Source organism: Ruditapes philippinarum, unplaced genomic scaffold, assembly GCF_026571515.1.
Source record: "Ruditapes philippinarum isolate M1 unplaced genomic scaffold, ASM2657151v2 ctg1132_1_1_1_1, whole genome shotgun sequence".
Taxonomy (NCBI): Eukaryota; Metazoa; Mollusca; class Bivalvia; order Venerida; family Veneridae; genus Ruditapes; species Ruditapes philippinarum.
The window spans coordinates 14,305-35,388 of record NW_026855335.1 but is presented as its reverse complement, the minus strand read 5'-3'; the positions used below and the strand labels follow the sequence as shown (position 1 = coordinate 35,388).

General features: G+C 32.0%; 3 protein-coding genes across 4 annotated transcripts; all 3 read left to right on the top strand.

The window, feature by feature from the left end:
• Positions 1-1,442: 1,442 nt before the first annotated feature.
• Positions 1,443-10,343, top strand: LOC132742981 (uncharacterized). The gene is made up of 4 exons (XM_060731484.1): positions 1,443-1,770; positions 5,396-5,584; positions 6,271-6,389; positions 7,947-10,343. The coding sequence occupies exons 1-4, from the start codon at positions 1,569-1,571 to the stop codon at positions 8,145-8,147; spliced, it is 711 nt and encodes a 236-aa protein (XP_060587467.1). The 5' UTR covers positions 1,443-1,568; the 3' UTR covers positions 8,148-10,343.
• Positions 10,344-11,816: 1,473 nt separating this feature from the next.
• LOC132742984 (uncharacterized) lies at positions 11,817-15,463 on the top strand. The gene is made up of 4 exons (XM_060731487.1): positions 11,817-12,479; positions 13,328-13,522; positions 14,628-14,746; positions 15,269-15,463. Exons 1-4 carry the CDS (start codon positions 12,263-12,265, stop codon positions 15,413-15,415), a joined length of 678 nt encoding a protein of 225 aa, XP_060587470.1. The 5' UTR covers positions 11,817-12,262; the 3' UTR covers positions 15,416-15,463.
• A 1,437-nt stretch (positions 15,464-16,900) lies between these two features.
• On the top strand, positions 16,901-20,181 carry LOC132742985 (uncharacterized). 2 transcript variants are annotated; one of them, XR_009627510.1, is made up of 4 exons: positions 16,901-17,423; positions 18,169-18,356; positions 19,213-19,331; positions 19,972-20,181. XR_009627510.1 is itself a non-coding variant. In XM_060731488.1 (4 exons), the coding sequence occupies exons 1-4, from the start codon at positions 17,204-17,206 to the stop codon at positions 20,095-20,097; spliced, it is 660 nt and encodes a 219-aa protein (XP_060587471.1). In that variant the 5' UTR covers positions 16,911-17,203; the 3' UTR covers positions 20,098-20,180. The 2 variants fall into 2 exon arrangements, 1 of the variants encoding a protein (XP_060587471.1); XM_060731488.1 differs by having other exon boundaries at positions 16,911-17,423; positions 18,169-18,363; positions 19,972-20,180.
• Positions 20,182-21,084: the final 903 nt, after the last annotated feature.

Here is a 21,084-nt window from a genome sequence, read left to right as displayed (position 1 = left end):
AAATTGCGAAATAAAATATAAGATATATCGTAATAATTAGCGAGCATGTCTAACAACAATCTGCAAAAATGATTTGCAATAAATGTTGTAAAGGTTACATAAATATGTAAGACAATAACATTAATTGATCAAAAAAGTAAACTTTAAACAGCTACTTATTCTGCCTTTAAACTACTAGTATACACTTGTATTCGAGTATGTGTGAGCAATACTTTACAGCCGTATTGCACTATTCAGCATAATAATTAATATATCGAAAAACAAAGAAAGGAAAAATGAAGTTCACAAAATTCAAGTGCGAGATAGTTTATAAGATTATCATATCAAACTATACATTCGTGACTGTTCTGTAGTTTTAGGATTTAAAAAAAAATATTTTAGATGCATGTAATTTACCTTTTTGATGTAATGTTTGTTTTTAAAAAAGAAAAGCAGAGCACTATTATCAACAACTACTTTTTCTGCAACAGGTCAAATGTTCATGATCAAATTAAAATACAAACAAAAGATTAAACCTGTTTGCGAATCCCAAATATTTGCATCACACATTATGTGTCCAATTGGAAAACTTGTGGGGATGGCACAAACAAATTTTTCAGAAATCACTTTATTGATTTTAGAACAAAGGTACAAGAATAGCATTGATGCAAAGCATCAAAGGGCGTCCAAGCAAGAAATGCAGCAAGTGAAGATGAACTAGTAGACATCTGATGACCAGATATTCTTATAAACTTTTCAATCTTTAATTGGTTTTTACCAGAATTGTATAATATTTATGAATGGCCGGACGAAAGACATAATATGTTTGCATTTCCTTTCCTGCAAAATTATCCAGTTCGTTATTTATTACGATGTCCGTTTCGTTAAACTAAAACTACTTCTATAAATAGATTTTCGGACTTTCACAATGTTAAAGTCATCATTCTATTTATAGGTACAGCAATACATAATAACCCATTGCGTATTAATAAAATAAAAAACGAAAATTTATTGACGGATAAGATAATTTCATTTGAATATGTTTGCATTGCGAAATTTTCCAGTTCGCTATTAATTGCACATATCGCGACATTTCATTTTTTGTTAATCGCCCTCATACCAATCGGAATGATCGGCTATTATGACCGAAGAAAAGGCCCGAGAAGTTGCAATTGCCCTTTCACAAAATATGATTTCATTCCATAAGGGGCGTCGCGCTTCGGCGCGGACGCCTTTAAGAACATAAATTCAAAGCCAGTAGTTAAGTTTCAAAAAAACATTGTAGAGGTTTGGTTTTTATCACAAAAATAATCATATTTTATGAGTTGTCAAAACATTTGCGACTTTAGTTATCTTTATTTAAACAGTATGTTAAAGAGAACATAAATCCTTACTTGATAGCAAAGGCAAATAATAAACACCGTTAAAGGTATATATTGATCAGAGATATTGATCTATGTTTTGTTTACTTAATATATAAGAGAATATAACTTTACTTTAGAGAATTAACCATTTTAGGAATTAATCATCAACGAATGCATAAATAATAAATATTTGGATCTGCTTTTTTTTTTACTGAAATACCTACAATGGTAGAGGAAAGACCCCTGGACAGACCGTGGTTGACTTTTTTTGTGTTTGTTACTTCTTTTGTGGGATTTGTATTGGAAGTGATTGCTTTCGCATATCTATTCCTAGGGTTGTGTGAAAACGTTCCAGATGATAGGGCATATTGTAAAGTGGATAACGACTCTTTGCATGATGATGACGATAGCAATGACGAGTCAGAAGGTAACATTGCCTCTTGCATATCAGACTGATGTTTTCATAAGTTTTACCCATTACCATGCCGGAAATTTCATCTGGCATAGGAGTGGGGTGCCAGATGAGTCGCGTGCTTTTTATGAATAAACAACGTTGTAATGACGTCATTTTGGCGCATTTTAGAATCGAATGTGCCTAAGATGACGTCATTCTGCCGCCATGAATGAGCTTGTAAATTCATAAGCTATTTTAAGAGAAAAAGTTACTGATGAAATATCCTTAATTTTTATTTTAGTGGAAATTAAATTGTACAAAGTTAACCATTTAAAATATGATAGAATACGGTAGAATATGCAAAAAAATCGACATGCAACAGAATATCCGCCTTCTGTGCTGTAATGAAGCCTTTTGTCCGCCCAATTGGCGCGTACCCTGGGGACTTAACCACAACATATATTATCAATCTAAAACTAATTTGATTTTTTACACAGTTATGCTTTTGTTTGTTTTGTTTGTTTTTTTTTGTTTTTTTTTTAATCAAGATTGTAGAATGCGACTCTTCAGCTGTTGTTGCATGTATAACACTGATTTTAAGTACGACATTAACATTGTCAGAAAATCAAAATATAGATTCTTTAATTGTAGAAAAAATAATATTTTACATATGAATATATATATATATATATATATATATATATATATATATATATATATATATATATATATATATATATATATATATATATATATATATATATATATATATATATATATATATATATATATATATATATATATATATATATATATATATAGAAAGTTGGGATTATATCGACGATATTGTTGTCAAATTGAATATTTTTTAAACAATCATTAGTTAATGTTTTGAAAGCAATAAATTGAAGATTGTCTTTACTCTTCATGGCATCATAAAATCATGACGTCACAATGGTTATCTTAACATTCTCGAATTCATTTGCAAATTTGTTTGTATATACGCGCCTTCAATAATATTAACACTCACTAGGATATATAAGTCTAAATATATCAATATTTCAGGGTTCTTTTTGCATTATCAAATGAAACATAATACTTTTGGCATTATAAGACAGCATCTTTTTTAGTTTATTCTCTTTTTTGCATCAATGGTGTACTTTCCTGTATTCTGACATACGGATCGTATCAATATATATTCAGGGAAATATACATACAATAATGTGAAATATGGAATTGATGCAGGCTCGGTTTTGATTGACCCTGCCCATGGAACACCTTATATATTGTCACATGTATCAACATAAACACACACACAAAAAAGAGATCTTGCAGGGATACCATCTAATCCAGTGCCTTTGTTCAATCATGTTAAGCCTACACAATTCTTTATATCCATTTTCTCACTGACATTGTGGATTTTGGTCCGGTCCTATAAAAATTTTTTATAGTATTAGATGCTACACTAAACAAATATTTTGCTGCCGAGAGTTTCTGGCCAAATCGGCAAAGCTGAAAATGCTGCATGCTCGGTTTGTTTGATTGATACTGTTCATGGATAGCACCGGAAAGCGTAAGCCACCCTCAACACACCCCAGCGCCGTCTGTAGCAGAATTATACTTCCTTACATGGAAATGTAGATATCTTAAATCAATAAACATCCGGAGATGTGTTTATACTGCGGTTATCATGGAATCTTCAACGTGACACGTTTTGGCCATTCTATAACTGTTTCCAAGTAACAGAATGCTTGTGCCCTTAACGAGAAAATAATGGGCGAAACTACGTAAAGGAATTCTGCAAGAGGATCAGAGGATTATGAAATATGAAAATCAAGATCAACAAGAAAGGGCGGCGTTCAATGAGCGTAACACCCACACGATCCAGCAACACAGGACCACCGGCATTGGGCAAAGCAGGACCCCATGAAAAAACAGGACATAGCAAGGTTGTCACTGGCAAAACGCCAAAACATTTTAAAATGTTGACAACATATCCTATACGTGATAAGCCTATACAGTATTCTAGTAGGAATACTGGAACCACACAATTAGATAAGGTTCCAATAGAAGGACACACATGCACACACAACAGTAATGTCGCGCTGAACGATCTTCAAGGATAAAAATGTAACATCTTGGAAACTTTTTATGTCCTAACACGGCACAAACTCCACATCTCTTATTTTATTTAGAGAAATTTTTATGCGTTTATTAAAATATCGATGACAATTACTTGGATTTTTAAAAATCTTTCTTGAACAAAAAAGTCATTAAATTATCGCTTATTCCAATAGAAATAACCGATGACTGAGATAATATAATTTATAATCGAAGGATATTTTTTATATATGTACAGTTAAATGAAGGTCTTATAAAAGATGAAATTCTTAGATTCTATATTAACCAATAAAAATATATTAGAGATAATGATAACGATAAAATAGACCGCCCAAAACAGACACAATTAAAAATGTTGCAGATTCGGTTTTTATTGAGCCTTTTCATGGACGGTAACGGAAAGTGGAAGCTACCACCCACGCCCCCTAGCACTGGTTTAAGCAGAATTCAACATTGAAAAATGAAAATGGTGCACTTTGAATTTTAAAAAACATTGGCAGACTTGTTCATACGGCGGTTATCATAGAACCTTCAATGTGACACTTTCGTGCCATTCCTGGACAATCGGCGTATGGTCCCCAAATAAAAGAATGCTTGAGTCCTAAACGAGAAAACAATGGGCGGAACTAAACAAAATAGAATTTTGAAAGATCAGTATCAGAAGGGGAAAAATACTCATAATTATATTAAAAACCTTTGTTTTTTTTTTTATTTTAAAATAGATAGAAGTGCGATGACTAAATAACAATTGAAACTGTGGCAGGTTCAGTTTGACTCGGCCTGTTCATAGACGATACTGGAATCTTCAATGTGAAATTTCTTTTTCATTCCGTAAAAAGCGGCGTATACTCCCAAAGTAAAAGAAGACGCGTACCCTAAACAAGAAACTAATAGGCGGAACTAAACAAAACGGAGTTTTTAAAAGGGATGTAACAGAAAAGACGTCAAAAGACAAAGTTAAAATCAGGCTACATATCTCAAGGGTAATTATACAGTATTCAAGTAGGAATATCGGTACCACCCAAGTTGAAACGGTCAAATTGAAGAAATTAAAAATACCACTAATATGTATACACAACAGAAATGCCGTGCTGATCTTCAAAGATCACAATATAACTTCTTTGATTATATTTAAGGGCTAATTTTTACGGCTTCCACACGGCACAAATGACACTGATGTGACAATAAAATAGAGAAAATCGGAATGCCTAAAACAACAAAATCGAAAATGTCGAATGTGGAAGGTACTCGAAAGTGTTAGTTAAAGTTCACGGCCCCTTGCATTTGCTTAAGCATACTCGTAATATAGCATTTTAACACAAAATATGGCGAAATCTTGAATTTAGAAACATCCTCAGATGAGTTCATACGGCAGTTATCATGGAACCTTAACATTGAGTAAAATGAGCTTAAACTTTCGAAAAATAATAATTCCAGTCCCATCTTGTCAAAATACCTTAGTGAAGTACTTTTAATATCTGTTTCTGGACATGATTATTCCGTGGAATCAAACTTTAAAATTAAAATATTTTTGCAGGTGTACTATCTTACAGAGGGTATCACCTTTTTGTAGGAGTTACAGTTTTTTTAGAACTTTTCGCTGTCATCAAGGTAAGCTGCAAAATCTACTGCTGTGTTAAAAATGTATGGGTGCCTCGTTGTGCAAAGACGTGGCGATGTTGCTATTGTTGTGGAAATTATTGGTTTGTCATGGCAGGTCTAGGTGGTAAGTGTGGTAGATGTGTTGAATACATAAACCCGTTTTAATGAATTTTATTTCTAAGAGATATTGTATTTTCTCACTATCTCTGAATCTATGTAAATCTATGTGTACATTAAAAATGTCATATTGGACAAATGTGATCCATCGGAAGCATTAATCACAAAAATATTAAATGAAAAGTGCACACTCGGCTTGAGTCTAAACATGGTGGATTATGAGAAAGTGCAACATCATTCACGCCTCTAGCACCTAATATTTTTATGGAAATATAATAATAATAAGTTTTTTATATGAATGAAATACACACATTATACAATTGGTGGTCTTGTTTTCGCATGCAATAATATACACGTAGTTAGATTATAGAAAACCTATCACTATCTACCAACATTTCGTTTTTCTAAAGATTTTTCAATTTTTAAGTAATACATTTGTATTGTAATTTAAATGGTTTAAATATTTGCTTTAGTGTTTTTTTTATTTCAAATTGCACTATATGAACAGACTAAAACAAACATTAGTCTCCAATTTTCATTTCTTACATTTATTCTAATGCGCCGCCGTAGTTCTTTTTTCTGAATTAAAAATACAGAAAGATACATGTATGATTATATAAAATAATATCTGTTTTGCTAGAAAAATATTATATATATCCGATATGCAGTTAGTGCATTTTTTCTGACTTTCAGTTTGTCTCAATATACTTTGCATAATTTCTGTGTGTATGGCAGTCCCATTTAGTGACATGATGGATTATATTGTCGGCTTCAGGATTGTTTTTGCGAACGTTTGGTTTGGATTTGTAAAGGTAAGTAACGAAGAAGTTTATGGTTTCTTCGTTTTTGTGGCATCACTATATCGTTATATCTGTACGACACATTCTAATCCAAATTGCACTTTCAAGTCTATCGGCTCGATAACAAGAAAAAGGTTATTATAACGTATTTTGTGTCTCTTGGGTATGATTTGTTACATTGCTATAGACATAATTAAAAGAACTGAAATACCCTGACACGTTGAGTTTTTAGTGTTGTATAAGAGACAACTATTTAAAGGATATGAATTAAATAATCGACAATAATGTGCAGTCAGACATGACCATCGAATAGAACCATTGTAATAACGGGAATGGTACAATGGCGGAGAGGGTATGTATGTATGTCACGTTTATGGTTTATAGATCCTCTACTTTACCAGTTTCATATTTATATACTGAATCTGCATAGGATCGGTGCATTGTCAACTCCCACCCTACAACGTTTCGTATTCTGTTAGGCCTGTCACATAAAGATAAAAGAAATGAAAATGAAAGCGGCAATACTTATATAACTTTGAAAAATGTAGAACGAGGTCTTTGGTCCTTTGAATGTGACACTTCCTTTAGAGACAAACATGTGAAAAGTTTGATTGTTCTATACATGTGTATTTAGGGAAGTCTTGAAATAGAATTCTCACTAACCAGATAGAAAAATCCATAAATGTTACTAAAATAGCGGTGTTGGAAAATCTTATCTCACATGGGAATGGGCTTTCCAGATTTTTATACAGCACTTCTAAAAACGTATTCCTACACATACGCGATTCACTCCTATTTTAACAAAAATGAAACGTCAAAAGGTCAAAATGTATTTAAAATATGTGAGCTAATCTATTAAATTGTCCACGGAATCAAAATAGATTGATATTAACTTTCACACTGCAATAAGTCCTACTCTACCTAGGTCCGCCCTTTGCAATATCGATTTATAAACAAAAAATAACACACTTTAAAATATCGCAAAATTCTTCGTAAAATCGGATATTATGACACTTTGCCTGAAGAACATCCATGTTTTCTGTTATGATAACGATGCTTCTTGATGACGAATCTCATTTTGATATATTCTAATTGAATATTCGGCCAAAATAACCGAATAAGTAGAAAAATCTTTGCAAAACAGTAAACGCTTTTGGCAAACATTAAACCACTGAATTCCTTATAAACACTTATATTATGACACATTCCGACTTTAATATTGATGTGTTTTATCATGAAAACCTTGCTTTTTGATGATGGATGTCATATGAATTTATTTTCATTGAATTTTTCACACATAAACTTGGTCAATAGAATTTTATGCGGACGTACGTCAGGCCCGCTTTTCAAATTAGGTGCGTAGCAAGCAGTTTCACTGATATTTATCGTGTCCCGGTGAGTGTGAAAAATAACCAATCATTGGGTTAGATAGAGGATATTGAAATCCCAACCCTCGGGTAGGGATTTCCCTATCCTATATCTAACCCAATGATAGTTTCTATTAATCAAAATGTGACACATATTTCAACATGCATATCAAATGGTTTTATGAAACTATTTTTTTTTCAGCTCACTATTTGGACCGCTTACTCGGTATATAGAAAAAGCTGTTGCCCGGATCAGGCGTATTTCCTCGGATCAAATAGAAGTTTGTCAACCTGCGGGATAATGACAATACATGTATCAGCAGAAGTTAATGCTACGAGAAGACCAGACGGTATGGAGGTGACAGTTGATAAATTGGAAACAATGAGAATAGAAAAGATTTAGTACGTTTTGTGTATCGGGCACTATTGATTAATTTGGCTATTACATATTTAGTGCAAGTACACTGTTTATAAGCTTTTTAGCCAGGTAATGGCATGTTCAGTACCAATACATGTTTTGTGCCTTTATATATTTGTATATTGATTTATATTGATTTTGTTTACAGTGCATCAACATTGTTAAGGTCAATTGGTGAAATTCCAGCATAACTGTTGGAGGAAGACTTCAGGTGCCCCTCTGTGTATTATTAAGACACAGCGGGCACCTTAGCATAACCATCTACTTTTCCTTACATGAAATATTCTTAATTTCCTGTCATGATTTGAACCCACAGCGGTGAGGGGCAAGTTGTTTGCATTCAACGACTTTATCCACTCTGTCAAAGACGCATCTCCCATGTTGATATGTCCCAATGTGTTTCAAAGGGTGAAAGTGCCATAATCTGTGGGTTTTTCTCTCTCTTTTTTTGTTTGGTAGAGGTAAAGTAAAAATTTGAATAACTTTTTTATATGTCATGATAACTGCGCAATGTATATCTGCGATTGTCTTTTTTTTTCTTTATTTTTTAAATTGACGGAGATTGTATAAATTTCAATTCTAAAGAGAAATAAGAATTTCAAAATTTTAATCATTGTATCAGTAAAATGATACATTTTTGTACCATATTGAATGTCTGTATTGTACTAGTCTTGTTTTGACTTAATGTTATAGAAGTACTGGAAAACGATTTTATTTAATTTAGAAAACACACAAGTCAAGTCGATTTTTTATGAAACCAACAGAAAGCAGTTTCTAGACTCCGTTATATTTTGGCAGAGATTTTCAGACAGGTCTTTGTCACTGACAAAATGAAAAGGCCAAACTCACCGCAGCGGTTACGTCCTCAGATCAGTATAGCAATTTAATCATTACCACAAGTAAAAGGTGACCGTCTCAGACCTGAGTATATTTTTTTTCACTTTTAATTTTAAATTAAATAGTTACTTTCTCGCACTTAAGATTTATTTCATTTAGTAAAAAAAAATATTTAAGTTCGATTGCGAAACAAGTTCATGCAAATTATGTAAACCATTTTTCGTGTCCACTCACCTGATCAAGAAATGCTAAAGTGTCAATGGCTGTACATGTTTTGGACTTGTAAACACCCTGGTCGTCTCTATATGACAAAATTTTCATTAAATTCTTGCAAGAGTGTTTCAGTCTTAGATAATACGAATTATCAAGATGGGGAAAAACTTTGAGATCAGGTGAATCGATTTAAAACCATGTTAGCAAGCCCGAAACCACATTGTTATAAATGCTTAATACAGTTGCGCATGTGTCTATTTTGATGACGTTTAATATCAGCTGCAAATATAGATGATATCAAAAATGACGAGTTTTTGCAGAAACATCTCGAGATGTTGCCCAAGCCAGTGTCTTATCCCCGTAACTAACGAGTTACATTTATTATAACTTTTCTATCGCAAAGTCATAATTTTTTAACAGAAATCAGCAAAATATTATCATGTTCACTGCTTTTTCCTCTGTTTTTATTTCGTTTCAATATTTTATATGTAAACCCTAGAAATAATGACCAATACTATCTAATTAATCTTTGTTTTTGCAACTGGAAATGTGTGATACCCCCAAATTCAATATGTGTTAAAAACGCACTGATACATACAACGTGCAAAAGATACTTAACTGTTATATTTTATTTTCCTATATGAAAAAAAAACGAAACAAAAAACTATACTGTTATATATCAATACAGTTTTTAAATCCACACTGAAAGTTAGTAAGAACAAAGAGAAGGTTCCTAACCATGCGATAAGTCAAATCATGGCTAATTTTGTTGAAATTATTATGATGAATTCACATAGTATTACTTTGTATTTGATTAGATCTCCTGCTCACTTTGTTGAAATGCTGTTTCATTGATAACACAGAGTCTGATTCGAACGTTCGTTATCTGAGTCAAATAAATACAAATGACATAAATTATAACAAATTTTAAATTTATATTTTATTATAGATGTAACTCACATTCTATTGAGCAAGTGATAAAAGTTATCCAATGTCAACTTTAGGATAGAACTAATATAAAAAAAAGGTTTAAAACGGAAGTGCACGTTTGTGTTTATATAAATCTTTACAAGCATATATCATCAATAGTAGTTTGAAATTTGCGGTTTTACCAAAAAAAAAAAAAAAATAAATAAAAAGAGAAGTTTGTTTAATCTTATGTTTTTTCCCCAAAATCAGAATACAAGTTTTCACTAAGGTGAAGAATACAATGACAGTCAATGTCCTCTTGCTTCAGCGCTATGTAACACCGCACTTTGGGGTCAAACGCACTTTGGGGTCCGACCCCAAAGTGCGTTAAACTTCGCACCGCACTTTGGGGTCAAACGCACTTTGGGATCAAAATCGAGAACTTGACCCCAAAGTGCGTTAATATGCTACATATCAACGCACTTTGGGTTCAAGAGGTCTAAAGGTGTCATCTGAGGTCTGCTTAAATACTGAGTACTGACTTATTTTCTATCTGCGACATTGGAATATTTGAGTTGGAGTTGAAGATGGCGGTCAATACTTTATGATGCTTAAGTGATAAAAGTTTCATTAATGTTACCACTTGAAATATCTAAAAATTGTGTTCATATAACAAAATTACGGTGGCATAAAAGTGACATTTGCATTTTTTTGTTTTTAGTTTTGTATACATATTTTATTTTAGTTTTGCATACATATTTTTTCAGTTTTGCATTCATATTTTATTTTTGTTTTTCGTACATATGTTATTTTTGTTTTTCATACATATTTTAGCCAATCAAAACAGCCTTCAAATCTCAGCCCATAGATGAGTATACTAATTTACATATGGCGAAGTGTTTGAAGTTATTCTGAAGCTCCGCTCTTAATGTGCGACTACTTAAATAGTTGACATTTTTAGTTCTGCCTGTACGGACTACTACTTAAAGCCGCATCTACACCTAGTCAAGTTTCTTATATGTCACATTTAGCTAAACAAATGGCCCTTTCAACATATTATCAGGCACATTTTTTACTGAAATGTCTTACTAAGATTTCCCAGAATTTATACCTTTGTCTATGCTAAGACTATCATATCTTAAAAATGTGTAAATAAAAAACGGGAAAATAATGCATTTAGCTAAAAACAATGGAGTTAATGAAAGGTGTACATTCTTTTAAAATAAATGGAAAATTTGAGAAAAAATATTTTAAGCTTAACAATTGATACAAATTCTTTCATTTGGTGATTTATTTGGTGAAAGTTCTTCACTTACTAATCAAGATCATTTAAATCCCTATTGATTCTACTATAATTCAGGGCACATGTTTGTGTCTATTTAATGCCTTGATTTTTTTGTTTACCATTGGCTTTGACTACAATATATTATTTAAAACATAATGAACTTTAATTTTCTATGACCCCAAAGTGCGGTCGTTTGCCTGATGTAAAAAAATGCATATGTACCTGTTTAACGCACTTTGGGGTAGAAATTGGACCCCAAAGTGCGTAACGCACTATGGGGTCCGACCCCAAAGTACGTAACGCACTTTTGGGTCCGACCCCAAAGTGCGTTTGACCCCAAAGTGCGGTGTTACAGCGCTTTTTAGACACTGATTGTAATATTTGTATCCTATTGTGGTAGTCAATAAGTATTTTATAGTTATTTACTGTTATGTTTAACGGAAACACAACTGATGGAATTAAACATTATAAAAATATAAATAAGCACAGCATCGGGAAGTAAAATTCATGGGGGTGGATATCAAAGTTGTGTGAAAATATCACGCTTTATAGATGACTGTATACCATTTAGTGAGAGGGTGAACAATGTGTGTCTATAAATAGACAGTTTCACTTTGATTTGGATAAGGAAGAAAAATGTGTGTATAAAGAGAGGTATCAAAACACATAATTTCTTTCAACCCTTTGTTCGAAAGAAAAATGTAATTAACAAAGGCCAAAAAAACATTTCGTCCGTCGATATGCATCTTTTCATGAATACGTGTAAAATTTCATACACTGTATGGTATAAATTCACTGTACTGGATTGAAATAGATCGAGGATTTAATTAAAGATTATCGTATAAAAATCAGAAGAATGTCCGAATCTGAGGTACCTCCGAACAGACCTTTGTTAACATTATCTGTGCTTGGTTCATGTCTAGTAGGAGTTGTTGTGCAGCTGCTTGCTTTTATATACCTATTTCAAGATTTGTGTGATAATGTTCCCGACGACAGGGAGTATTGTAAAATCATTACAGACAATAGCACTGATAATATAAACAAAACTGATAATGTTACCGGAGATCCTATAGGTAAGGTTATCTCATTATTGTATATTTGTTGATGGATTAGATTTTACTGATGGATGGACAGCAATTAAAACATTTGATGTAAAAAATGAGACATACGACATTTGACTAACACGAACATTTAAGAATAAATAAATGTACACGATTTTTATTTGTGACTACAATGGTAAACATAATGGTGTTGGAAGCAATGGGGGAAATGCATGTATATTGTCTCGATGTTCCATGTAGATAACATATTGTAATTCATAAAATGGTTATTTATTGTCAAACAAGAGGACTTGCTTTCTTAATGGATTCCTATTTTCTCTATTCGTTCAAAATTACTTTGAACGTACCTGTAGGAAAATCTGCATGGAAATAGATGTCTCATTTCAACCAGTCGCACCGTCTCATTCATGGTGACAATGATTATGATAATGTTAAATTAGATACCCAACAAACTGAAAATAGCAAATCAGTAGCAATGATTATTTTTAAGGGTAATGGATCATTTTACAAGATTTGGCGAGTGATATTTTTTTCAAGATATGTTTTATTAATAAATAAATTAATGATGATATTAAGACTGTGTATGAATGTGCAACAAATTCTTTTCTTGCTTTTAGGTTATTGCATGATGGCTCTTCTTTAAAGTCTAATATAATTGCTGAGCATTAAACATATTTTATCAGTTTTTAAGTTGAATTCAATCATGATTTTATTTGGTTAGATATTTGAGAAGTTTGACCTAGTAAAGTCAACACAATATATGAATGTAATTGCAAGATTATTAGGATATTAATACAGTGATTTGTTAGGACAAAAATAACATTTTTTTGAAATAACATGTTGTTGTATCAATTGTATAGGTCTTCCTTACTACAGAGGATACCGGTCAGTTGTAGGGGTCGTGTTATTCACTGAAATCTTTACTATCTTAAAAGTAAGCTGTAAAATCTACTGCTGTGTTAAACTTGCTGTCTGTATATATCCGAAGTGTTTTGGTGTCTGGGAAGACTGTCGTTGCTGTGGAAAATGTTGGTATGTCATGGCGACAGTAAATGGTGGGTAGTTATAAAATAAAAGTCAATGTTTAATTGTAGATAAGCATAAGTCATTTGAACTGTTATGAAAAGTATACAATAGAAATATTTAATCATTTTCGTCATATTCCGAATTGTATATTTATGAGAAAATGGCAAGCATGCGCACCAGCTAAAACTTGCTGTGACAAAACAAAACATAAGAAAAGTCTAATACTAATTACAAGGAGGTGAAACTAGTAGTAAGGGAGTCTATTGTTTGCCTGTATTGATTATGACTATCTCTACATTTGTTCCTATGATCAAGGAATGGTCTGAAAATTTCATAGAATTGTCGCTCTGAATATATTGTAATGATTGTCACAGGTAATATATATCAGGACAATAGGGTCCTTACATGAATGTACGAACAATCCTAGCGACAACTGCAAGAAATGGGCAGGACTTAACAGAATGTACTTGGATATCGTCATATATGAGCTTTTAAATCCTCTCTACATTTTGATAAAATGTTTTAACATTCTTTTGCATATTAAGCAGATGATTTTCCTCAGACTTAGTATATAAAGTATATGATATAGTATATGGTTAAGATTTTTGTTGATTGAAGAGAATGACTGATGGTCCACGGTCTGTTTCGTACCTGATTGCCACCTTCTTTGCGCCATTTTCCCGCGCTTTATTGCACACAATGCATTACTGTGTTTTGTTTTAAAATGATAAAGTAATATCTTCACACCTACAATTTATAAATCATACAATATTATGACATTTGCCATTAATTTATTTATTTATGTGTTCCTTAGTCAATAATTGGTTATTATGCGTGTTACAATAATGTTATTTTCCCTTTTTATTGATCTGTGCTGTCACTAAGAATTTACTCTACTTTAATTATAATAAGTTCGTTCTACATATTGCTTACTTGATATACAGGAGAATAAAGCCTTGCTTATATAAATGTTACACTGGGCTAGCGCCAGTGGCAATGTAAACTTATTGCTGTCAGTCTATGCTCTCGAGTTATGTTCCGTCAGCAAGTTGCATAACTAATTTGTTTTGCTACAAAATCATGTTATCAATTTTATATAGCAATTAATGCATGCGCATTGTTTCTGACTTTCAGTTGTGTTCAATATACTTGGTATAATTTCTGTGTGTATGGCAGTCCCATTCAGTGATATGATGAATTATATTGTTGGATTTAGACTTGGATTTGGAAACACTTTGTTTGGAGTGGTAAAGGTGAAAAATTTGAATATATGTTACCTGAAGTAATATAACCAGACTTTTCAATGGAAAAGATAACATTATCGGTTAAATCCATAAATTCATAATTTGCTTTCACAAATATATAAGATAATTGAACAGGCCGTCAAATTGGTGATTTAGACTTTAGATAAATTCATATTGTCATGTTTGATTATGACTTAACAATACTGAACTGAGTTGAATGACTACTGTCTAATTAACTTATCTTTCAAAGATGTCAATCTGTATTATGACATAAACCTTTATATAATGCCTTTTTTGTTTTTACAAACCCCGAAGTTTTGGTCTACAAATAGGATTTAATATTAGATTATGTAGGTATTTTGCATTCGAAATTTGTCCATGTCAAAGTCCTTTTGAATTGGCAATCACACACTTACACGGGCTTTACCAGCAAATCTTACAAAAAAATAACATATTTTTTATTAAAATATTTTCCCGACAATTTCATAAATGAGTATGCTGATAATTCAAGGTACAATGTCATTATTTCAGCTTGCATGTTGGACCGGATATTCAGTATACAGACACAGTTGTTGCCCAGACTCTGGATATTTTCTGGGATCAAACCGGAGGCTGTCAGGATGTAAAATAACTGTAACAGTTGTACACGAGACAGTAACAACCATACGTACAATTTAGTTGTTTATAATCAGACTGAATTTCCTTCAACTCTGAAATTTAATTTGTAACAAATAATGGTGTTTTAAATATATTTTCTCAGTATCTTCTATCACAGTCGACAGTTGTTCACATGCCTATCTATCTGTCCATGTCATCCTTGGTCAATATTTCGAAAGCTGTGTATTGTAGAAAGTGATAGTTACAAGCAAACGACATCAGAGATCCGTCTTATATGCGACATGACTTTTTGGACACACACATTCATTTACTTTGGCATATACGCCACATTTCATGGAATAGCACTGACGTAACGTGTCACATTGAAGGCTCCATGATAAATGCCATATGAACACATCTGTGGAGGTTTCTACATTCATTCTGTTTTCCTGATGACGTTTAAATTCAGCTGCAAATATAAAATACTTATTTCAAATATTATATAGAAAAAAAACTTTTAGCATTAGAGGTTAAAATATTGGTTCAACAAACTTTGTTAAAATGCTTGTTTTATTAGAATCTTAGTCGGGTTGCTACAGGGGTCAATAAAATTGCCATAAGTTCAAATGGAAATCCTTTTAACAGACCAAGTTGATACTCTATTAAGAATGTAAGGTTTGTAAATATATGATATTTGGTCAAAGATTTGGTCATTAGGCCAAATAGTACTATAAATATCAAGAAGTCCGTTTTGATTTTAGATTAATAACCTAGATTTACAAGGGGACAAAAATTAGGTTACCAGGCCAAATCACAGGTACGTTTTCCTTAACATAGTATTGACATACTTCACACGTTGTAAAATGTTGTTTCATTGATATCTCGACCAGATTCCAACCTTTGTCATCCTGGGTTAAAATCTGTGTTAAATTGGAACAAATGGAAAAAAATGTATCTGGTGACATAGTTTATCCAATGTCACCTGTAGGAGAGAATAACTGGTTTAAATTTTAAAAATTTAAGTGAATGTTCATGTTTTGTATCAAAACTTAATTTTGATTCAGGCATATTTCAACAATAGTACAATTGTAGTTGAAAGTTGCGATTCTACCTTAAAATAAATAACTATAAAAAAAGTTGTTACTATAGTGTAAACTTATGTATGTTATTCCAAAAATAACTACCAGTTATAACCAAGATATGATTCAGTACTCTTTACTCTTCTTCTTCTTCCTTGTGCATATACTATATGGATTTCCTCAAACTGCTCTACTATTATTCAAGTTTGGTTTGTTACTGTCTTATTATCATTTTAATAAAATATGTTTATCTAAAATTTAAATCAAGACCAGTGTAATTTCTGTATTCTATGGTGGTTGCTGATATCCAAAAGGTAGCGTATTTGTATTGTTAAACCGGAATTTAAACCTAATAAAGATGTCAATAAACGTAATACCTGAAAATGAAATTGATGGGATGAATGATTATATAATTATAAAAGATGATATGAAAAATATTTCGCATGAACTCTTTAATAACAATATTAAATCAAGATGACTGTGTATCACTTAACGAGAGATTATAAAATGTGTCTATATAAATAGACTGTTTCACTATGATATTGATACGGAAGAAATAGTTGTATACAAAGAGGCGTATCAAAACAAAAAAAATCTTTTTCAACACTTGTTTTAGAAAAGGGTACCTTAGACATGTTAACAAAAGCGTTTTGTTCGTCGATTTAGCATTTATTTCCACATGTACAGTTTCATACTCAGGATGGTATGTATTTAAGACACGGTTAGACACTGTCAAACAGATCGGGGCTTTCATTAAAGAGAAACGAACATAATTTAGAGGAACAAAAGAATGTCGGACTCAGAGATGCCACCTAATAGACCTATCTTATTATTTCTTGTGTTTGGTTCATGTATAGCAGGACTTATTCTGCAGCTGGCTAGTGTTATAAATCTTTTTCAAGACTTATGTGATAATGTTCCAGACGGCAGGGAGTATTGTAAAAAGAACACAGACAATAGCATGAATCATATCAACAGAACTGATAATGTTACCGCAGATACACCTATAGGTAAGATTATTTTATTATTCTGTGACTTCAATTAATTACTCAACATGGAGCCTAAAGAATAAATTGATCAAATATTTACTGAAAATATGTCTTTTTGACTCCCATGACTGCAGAAACAGGTTAATGGTTACGAAAATGGAAAAAAAGTAATGTTTTTGAAAGTCAGGGTTTTAAGTTGAGAGGACTGTCGATGTCGTAATATTTTTCTCACCTTCTAAAATGATTTATAACAATCTAATTAGTGAAATAATACAATAGTCTCGCTGTTGATCAAATATGTTGTTTTTCAGTAACACTTACTGTTTCCAGGCGTGAACTGACATGACAAAAGTTGTCTTTGAATTGTTGATTATTTTACAATTGGATTACTGTTGTTGCCCAATTCTAAACCTACTTTTTTTTTCATCGAATGTATTTATACTATGTATGAACTATGTAAATGCTTATAATTTTAGGGTCATAAACTTCATTGACCCTTTTATCTTAAACGAATATCATAAATGTTAGAATTTATATTATATATTAAGCAGAATCAGACTAACGATCTAATTGTTAAGATATTCTAAAGTTTAGTGGTTTTTTTTTTTTCATATGTAAAGTGAAACTTTACTATCTATATATAAGTAACTACAAATGAAAATACAATTCAATATGTTTTAAGAAAGAAAGTTAAACATATACTAAATACTTAAATGTAGTAATTACACGTATGTGCAATAACATGTTATTAATGGTAACTTTATAGGTGTTACTTATTTCCAAGGATACCGGACGACTGCAGGGTTCGTGTTATTCACTGAATTCCTTACATTCTTCGAAGTAGGCTGTAAAGTCTACGGCTGTGTTAAATTTGCCGTCAGTATATCTCCAAAGTTTTTCTGTGTCTGGAAGTTCTTTCGTTGGTGTGGTAACTGTTGGTATGTCATGGTTATAGTAAGTGGCGGGTATATATGATAAAATATATAAGATAAATGATTAAATGATATAACTTTTATAAAGAAGAATATGACTTATAATATAATCTGTTGAGTTATAAATGAAAGTTTAAAAGGCTCATTTAGTCACAAAATATCTATTATTTATATTTCTCAGAAGCTCTATCTTCGTTTGCAATGGGTACAGTTAAAATGACCAAGTATTTTGTATTGAAGGCAAAATATGATTTGTATACAATTTGCTGCCTCTATGGCAAATTATCCCTCATTAAGCGCTGCCATCTTAGGTGACACGTATTCTGTAAAAACAACATCTCTCATTTGAATTCGGCAGTCTTTGTCATTTTCCGTAATTGTGGCAAGCCTCTGTACCCTTTCAAACTCGCAGTGAAATAGCTCGAGAAGACTCTGGTTTGGGCGTCTAATGTTTGCCTGCATCAATTGTGGCTCTCTTCCCACATCTTCCGTTCACATTTCTGTCTATCAAAAATTTTATTGAAATTTCACAGATAGAAAGTCTTGTCTATGTCTTAAAATTTTGACAAGTGCTCATAATATTAAGCCCGAGTATGACTGATTCGCCAATTGTAGACATGAATGTTCGAAAACAAAACGATTTAAGTGGTCCTAGCGACCCTTCGAACTTCCAATGATGCAAGAAGAGACGAATGATACCTCATTTTCTTTAACTTTGTTCCTCGACTAAATTTGGATGAAATCTTAAAACTTCCTTGGGCACAATTAGCAAATACAATGTATTATAGTAAATGTTTCTCAATATATATATAATTGAGTTACGATATTTCCTGAATGTCTGCGTTGCGGGACCTCATCTGAGGATCTATCTTTTTCAGTTTGTCTCAATATAAGTGGAATGGTCGCCGTGTGCTCAGTAATCCCATTCAGTGATATGATCAATTATATGGATGGTTTCAGACTTGGATTCGGGAACGTTTTGTTTGGAATTGTTAGGGTAAGCGATATAAGTATCAATAATATATTCAGTCGATGAAAAAAAAATTTAATTTGATTATAAAATAGACCTTTAAATCATTATGTGTTAAAAGCTTCTATTTTGTTTACAAATGTATTCGCATTAGGAACTCAAACATACAATTAATTGTATACCTTTTATTTTAAGACTGATACGTTACAAATATTTTGTTAGATTCTATTTTTCATCGTTTGTAATAATATTTATTTTAATCACTTGTTTAAGCGATTCCAATGAGGATTCTTTAAACGAAAGTGCTGGATTTTTTAAAGATTTGTGTACCATTTAATGTATGTCGGGATAAACATATTGGAAGGATTTCTTTTTCAAATTTTCAATAATTAAGGGATTCCATTGAGGATTTTTTATCATGTGCTTACTCCGTTTTTCCAGAATTACCATTCTATTGTGTACAGTGACCCTAAAGTAGAAGGGTTTCAACGCTTTTATTTGAAGCTGGGCTAAAAATTGCAAACGAAAAAGTTTTTAGTACATTTCTTAATTAATAATTGTAATTAGCAGTTGTTTCCAATTTAAATGCACCAGTTGAGATATATATTATAATTTAAAAATTGTTTTCATAATGTTAACAATTCACAATACATGGTCATTATTTCAGCTTGCATGTTGGACCGGATATTCAATATACAGACACAGTTGTTGCCCAGACTCTGACTATTTTCTGGGGTCAAACCAGAGGTTGTCACAGTGTGAATTAATTGTAATAGACACACGCAAGAAGTAAAAAACGATACTTACCATTCAGCATTTTATAGCACTGCACGATTGTAACATCGCTTTTCATTGGATAACAAGTAAAATGGTTTCCTGCGGGGATCATTTTTAATGATATTAAGATATTTCATTTTAACTATTTTCAACATTGTTTGGGGGGATAAATAAACGTTTTTAACAGGAATAAAGTTCACAATAATCGATCAATATAGAAGAAGGTCTTTGGATACTGGTGACCGTTGAAGACCTGAGACCAGAGAAGGTCGAATATAAAACAATTATTTCTTTTTTAGAAAAAGAAATACCAATCTGAATAATTCCGAGCAATTTCAAATATTATTTTTTGTAGATTTTCAGTAAAACAATTTATTGTTTGTAAAATTTGAGATAGATATTAAAGAAACATTGATAATTGTCAAAAACAACATTCAAGTTTTTCCACCTTAAACGGTAAAATAATTATAGAAAATTAGAAATAACACGTAATAGTTTTTTGTTGTTAATTAGGTGTAATTCGGACTATTTCCTAGAGGTAAATCCGTAACGTACCGGCAAACGGTATTTAGCTATGTTTTCAAAAAGGTCAATTAACCAATCGTGTACGGTTTACAGGTCACATGCTCCTCCATGTACCGAAAACAGGTCACGTGCTCCTCCATGCCTCAAAAGTTAAATACGTACCAATACCCCGCGGTCTTCAGACCGCAGGGAATGACGTTTATGTAATCAATATAAACAGCTGCTGTCAAGTAATGATGTTAATTTTCCCCAAATGAAATAATTTAACTTATTTATACCAGCATCATTATAGGTAGCATTATCAAAGTTCAAATGTGATATGTAACTGATCTATGTCTTGAAAACAACTCAATTTGTCATTTGTCAGTCATCACCCAACAAGTGTCTGATCAGGATCCATGCTGTTCGCTTATAAACCCTATAACAAGTAGAGAAATATACATGTATAGCGAACAGCATGGATCGCGGATGCGCAGGC

What these genes read in the sequence shown, in the direction of transcription:
- LOC132742981 (XM_060731484.1), top strand. Translation starts at nt 1,569, where the DNA reads ATGGTAGAGGAAAGACCCCTGGACAGACCGTGGTTGACTTTTTTTGTG. An exon ending in TGTCATGGCAGGTCTAGGTG is followed by an intron (nt 5,585 to 6,270) that starts GTAAGTGTGGTA and finishes TCTGACTTTCAG; the next exon opens with TTTGTCTCAATATACTTTGC. An exon ending in TTTGGTTTGGATTTGTAAAG is followed by an intron (nt 6,390 to 7,946) that starts GTAAGTAACGAA and finishes TTTTTTTTTCAG; the next exon opens with CTCACTATTTGGACCGCTTA.
- LOC132742984 (XM_060731487.1), top strand. Translation starts at nt 12,263, where the DNA reads ATGTCCGAATCTGAGGTACCTCCGAACAGACCTTTGTTAACATTATCT. An exon ending in TGTTACCGGAGATCCTATAG is followed by an intron (nt 12,480 to 13,327) that starts GTAAGGTTATCT and finishes TCAATTGTATAG; the next exon opens with GTCTTCCTTACTACAGAGGA. An exon ending in TGTCATGGCGACAGTAAATG is followed by an intron (nt 13,523 to 14,627) that starts GTGGGTAGTTAT and finishes TCTGACTTTCAG; the next exon opens with TTGTGTTCAATATACTTGGT.
- LOC132742985 (XM_060731488.1), top strand. Translation starts at nt 17,204, where the DNA reads ATGTCGGACTCAGAGATGCCACCTAATAGACCTATCTTATTATTTCTT. An exon ending in TACCGCAGATACACCTATAG is followed by an intron (nt 17,424 to 18,168) that starts GTAAGATTATTT and finishes GTAACTTTATAG; the next exon opens with GTGTTACTTATTTCCAAGGA. An exon ending in TTTTGTTTGGAATTGTTAGG is followed by an intron (nt 19,332 to 19,971) that starts GTAAGCGATATA and finishes TCATTATTTCAG; the next exon opens with CTTGCATGTTGGACCGGATA.